A 5124-nucleotide genomic window follows, 5' to 3' on the forward strand; every position below is an offset into this window, starting at 1 on the left:
CATTTTCTGATGTATTGCAACGCTTCACTGGATCAGTCTGAAACTTTGCATATACACTGCTGACATCTAGTGGCCAAAATCTAAATTGCGTCTAAACTGAATTTTTTTATTATGGCCTTTCTCTTGCATTTCAAAATTATATAACAAAAAATGTATTAAACTAATTCATGTTTTTTTGTTTGTATTTTCTTTTACCAGATCTAATGTGATATATTCTCCTACATTAATTTCACATTTCCACAAACTTCAAAGTGTTTCCTTTCAAATGGTATCAGGAATATGCATATCCTTGCTTCAGGTCCTGAGCTACAGACAGTTAGATTTGGGTATGTCATTTTAGGCAAAAATAGAATAAAAGGCGATCCTTATTAACATTGACCCTAGTTTACAAAGACAGCATTACTAGTGGGGCATTTCAATAGGGACAAACACTTTTTATTCACTTTTACACATTAAAAAGTATATTACAATCGAAGAGACATAATCTTGGACTGGAACATATTCTTTACCACTTTGTAAATCTCTTTGGACTGAAGCCCATAGATAATTGGGTTAAGACAAGGAGCAACCAGAGAAAATATAATGGATGCCAGTTTCCTGTGATTTGACCACTGTGGGTACCGATGAAGAAAGACAATGATGAAACCTGTCATCAGCATAATGAGGTATACAGCCAGGTGTGTGAAGCAAGTGTTCAGGGCTTTGCTGTTCAACGACTTGCTCTTACTCCTCACACACACCATGGTGATCCTAATGTATGTCAGAGCCACACTCCCCATGGAGGTGATAAGAAGGAGCGCAGTGAAAAAGAATCCGTATATGTCATTTATATACACACTCTCACAGGAGAGCTTGAACAACGAAGCGTTGTCGCAGAAAGGGTTGAAAACCTTTGACCGGCAGCGTGATAAGCGGACAGAGAGTCCTATAAGGACCGCCACAATGAGAAATGCCACACCCCAGGCAAACACACACAGTTGTACCAGCATTTTGTTGTTCATGATGGAGGCATATCGCAAAGGGTTGCAGATGGCCATATACCTGTCAAAAGCCATGATCATTAGTATTGTATGTCCGGTCGCAGCAAACATGTGACCGCAGAACGCTTGTATGGCACACTCAACATAGGTAATATATCTTTCTGCACTTGCTTTGAAAATATCACTCAGCACTCGAGGTATGAAGGTGGTGATACTGAGAGCATCGTTGAAAGACATGTTGCAAAGGAGGATGTACATGGGCTGGTGCAGGCTCCTTTCCATGCAGATTAGCACTGTGAGGCCGATGTTGGCCACCATTGTGAAGATGTAGATAACAAGGAGGATGATGAAGGCAGGGTAGGAAGACTGGTGGGTGACATTTAACCCCTCTAGGAGGAGAACAAGCTCATTGTATGTATGGTTCTCCATCTGAGGGCGGAGAGACCTGAAAGAGAGAAGAGAATTAATAGAAAAACACATAAGATACAGTTCCAATCAATCAAAAAATGTATTATATTATAATCAAATCCCGACACTGCCACCAATTTCATGTGAAACTGGAATGACTTAGTAAAAGTTAAAGAAAATTTAAATGGCTAATGGAAAATGTGTATACATAGACGCCACTCACTTAATTTAATAAACGGCCCCTGCTACATAAACAAACATACAGGCTTTATTCTAACATCTCATACCATTGACAGAGAGAGAGTGCGAAGTTATTCACTAGATTCCTCTGTGTCCAGTTCACCCTATCTGAAACACCAGCCAGAAAAAGCAACACCACCACCTTTTATTAGGTTAGGGGTGGTATCTCTAATGCTGGGGTATGTACCGTAGGTTCGGTCACAGTACTCTGTGGGGAAAGTGTTGCCAAGCAACAGGCTCTAAATTTGTCTCATCTCTCAGGCTCAGTAACTCACCTACAGTCTATAACCCTAACCCGCCAGGGTTCAACATTAACACGCTGGCCTAGTGCCAGTATACAGTGTACTCGGAAAGTATTCAGACCCTTTAGCTTTTTCCACATTTTGTTAGGTTACAGCCTTATTCTAAAATGTATTACATAGTTTTTTCCTCGTCAATCTGGACGTATTACCCCCTAATGACAAAGCAAAATCTGTTTTTTACAAATTTTTGCTAATTTTTTTAAATAACACAACTGAGATTTTACATTTACAGTACTTTGTTGAAACACCTTTGGCAGCGATTACAGCCTCGAGTCTTCTTGGCTATGACGCTACAAGCTTCGCACGCCTGTATTTGTGGAGTTTCTCCCATTCTTCTCTGCAGATCCTCTCAAGCTCTGTCAGGTTGGATGGGGAGAATTGCTGCACAGCTATTCTCTTAATTCTTTAATTAATTCTTAATTCTATTTCATATATTTTCAGGTTTCTCCAGAGATGTTCGATCGGGTTCAAGTCCAGGCTCTGGCTGGGCCACTCAATGACATTCAGAGACTTGTCCCGAAGCCACTGGATTGTCTTGGCTGTCTGCTTAGTGTCGTTGTCCTTTTGGAAGGTGAACCTTCCCCCCAGTCTGAGGTCCTAAGCACTCTGGAGCAGGTGTTCATCAAGGATCTTTTTATACTTTGCTCCGTTCATCTTTGCCTCGATCCTAGTCTTCCAGTCCCTGCTGCTGAAAACATCCTGCCACCACCATGCTTCACCATAGGGATGGTGCCAGGTTTCCTCCAGACGGCCAAAGAGTTCAATCTTCGTTTCATCAGACCAGAGAATCTTGTTTCTCATGGTCTGAGAGTCTTTAGGTGCTTTTCTCCAAGCAGGCTGTCATATGCCTTTTATTGAGGAGTGTCTTCCATTTGGCCGCTCTACCATAAAGGCCTGAATGGTGGAGTGCTGCAGAGATTGTTGTCCTTCTGGAAGGTTCTCACATCTCCACAGATGAACTCTAGAGCTCTGTCAGAGCGACCATCGGGTTCTTGGTCACCTCCCTGATCAAGGGCCTTCTCCCCTGATTGGTCAATTTGGCCGAGTGGCCAGCTCTAGGAAGAGTCTTGGTGGTTCTTAAATGGAAGAATTTCATTTAAGAATGATGGAGGCCGCTGTGTTCTTGTGGACCTTCAATGCTGCAGAAATGTTTTGGTAGCCTTCCCCAGATCTGTGCCTCCACACAATCCTGTCTCGGAGCTCTACGGACAATTCCTTCGACCTCCTGGCTTGGTTTTTGCTCTGACATGCACTGTCAGATGTGGGACCTTATATAGACAGGTGTGTGCACTTCCAAATTATGTTTAATCAATTGAATTTAGCACAGGTGGACTCCAATCAAGTTGTAAAAACATATGAAGGATGATCAATGGAAACAGGATGCACCTGAGCTCAATTTCTAGTCTCATAGCAAAGGGTCTGAATAGTTATGTAAATAAGGTATTTAGGATTTTTAGTTTTGAATACATTTTCTAACATTTCTAAATACCATTTTTCATTTTGTCATTATGGGGTATTGTGTGTAGATTGCTGAATAATTGTTTTTATTTTATCCATTTTAGAATAAGGCTTCAATGTAACAAAATGTGGAAAAAGTCAAGGGGTCTGAATACTTTCTGAAGGCGCTGTATACAGGCAGATCCAAAATTATTGGCACCCTTGATAAAGCAAAAAAGCTGAAAAGACTGTATTAAATAAATAATACAAATAGTGAAGTATACTGTATGCAAAAAAAATACAACTGCTCTGAGAAAAATAATATATAAAAAAAGACATCAATATTCCACCATCATATTTTACAGTAGGTATGAGGTTCTTTACTGCATATGCATCCAATTGTTTTATGCCGAACCCACCATTGGTGTACGTTGCCAAAGAGCTCTATTTCCATGTCATGTGCGGTTCCAAGCCATGTGCCATTGCTGTTAATCAAACTCCAGGCAGTGCTAGTCAGATCACATGAAAATAGATATCTTCGGCCACGTACACCAATGGTGGGTTTGGCATTGAAAAACAGAAGCATATGCAGAAAAATATCTCACACCTACGGTAAAATATGCTGGTGATTATCTGATGTTATGAGGCTGTTTTGATTCCAATCGTCCCGTCAACGGCTTCGTTAACTTTTAAAATGTACCAGGACATTTTAGCCAAAAACTTGGTTGACTCTGCCAGGAGGCTGACACTTAGCCACAAGTGGATCTCCCAGCGAGACCCTAATCCCAAGCACGAATAAAAATCCGCAAATAAATAGTTATTTGACCACAAAATAAACATTTTGCAATGAACATCTCAGTCTCCAGGCTTGAACCCCATTGAAAACCTGTGGTTTGAATTAAAGAGCATAGTCCATAAGCACAAATGAAGGGTATCAAGGATCTATAAAGATTCTGTATAGAGGAATGGTCTAAGATCCCTCCCAATGTGTTCAGTGTTGTTATCTTTGCAAGGGGAGGGTGCCAGAGTATTGAAAAAATCATAAATGTTGACACCTATCTTTTTTTTCGATTTATTTTTATTATTTATTATTTATTATTACTTGTTACACAACATCTCTCTGTCTGACAAATGTTATCAATGTAAAATAATATAATTTCACCATTTGTATTTGTATTATTTATTTTATACAGTCTTGATTTGCTCATCTTTATCCAGGGTGCCAATAATTATGGACCTGACTGTATACGTAAAGTGTTAGGTGCATACGAGTATGTGCAGAGAGTGCAAAGAGCAATATGCAGTTCAAAGATGTTATACCTGAGTAAAAGCACAGATACCTTAATAATTTACAAAGGAAGCATTTGTGTTTAGTGAGTGCAACAGATCAGAGGCAGTAGGGATAACCAGGGATGCTCTCTTGATAAGTGTGTGATTTGGATATATGATTAAAGTTTTTACATTTGTGCTTTTCTAAAAAAAACATTTCTGTGTTCTGTTTGTGCATTTCTAATAACCAATTTCTGTGTTCATTCGTGTGAGTCAGTATGTTTGAGTCAGTATGTTGGCAGCTGCCACTCAATGTTAGTGATGGCTGTTTAAAGTCTGATGGCCTTGAGATAGAAGCTGATTTTCAGTCTCTCGGTCCCTGCTTTGATGCACCTGTACTGATCTCGCCTTCTGGATGATAGCGGGGTGAACAGGCAGTGGCTCGGGTGGTTGTTGTCCTTGATGATCTTTTTGGCCTTCCTGTGACA

At 40.2% G+C, this 5124-nt stretch overlaps 1 protein-coding gene across 1 annotated transcript; it reads right to left on the reverse strand.

The window, feature by feature from the left end:
* Window positions 1-419: 419 nt before the first annotated feature.
* LOC118390724 (olfactory receptor-like protein COR4) lies at window positions 420-1858 on the reverse strand. The gene is made up of 2 exons (XM_035781445.2): window positions 1676-1858; window positions 420-1425 (listed from the first exon to the last, which is right to left on the reverse strand). The coding sequence occupies exon 2, from the start codon at window positions 1407-1409 to the stop codon at window positions 465-467; it is 945 nt and encodes a 314-aa protein (XP_035637338.1). The 5' UTR covers window positions 1410-1425; window positions 1676-1858; the 3' UTR covers window positions 420-464.
* Between the last annotated feature and the right edge of the window lie 3266 nt (window positions 1859-5124).

Source organism: Oncorhynchus keta, chromosome 11 (genome assembly GCF_023373465.1).
Source record: "Oncorhynchus keta strain PuntledgeMale-10-30-2019 chromosome 11, Oket_V2, whole genome shotgun sequence".
NCBI classification, from domain to species: Eukaryota; Metazoa; Chordata; class Actinopteri; order Salmoniformes; family Salmonidae; genus Oncorhynchus; species Oncorhynchus keta.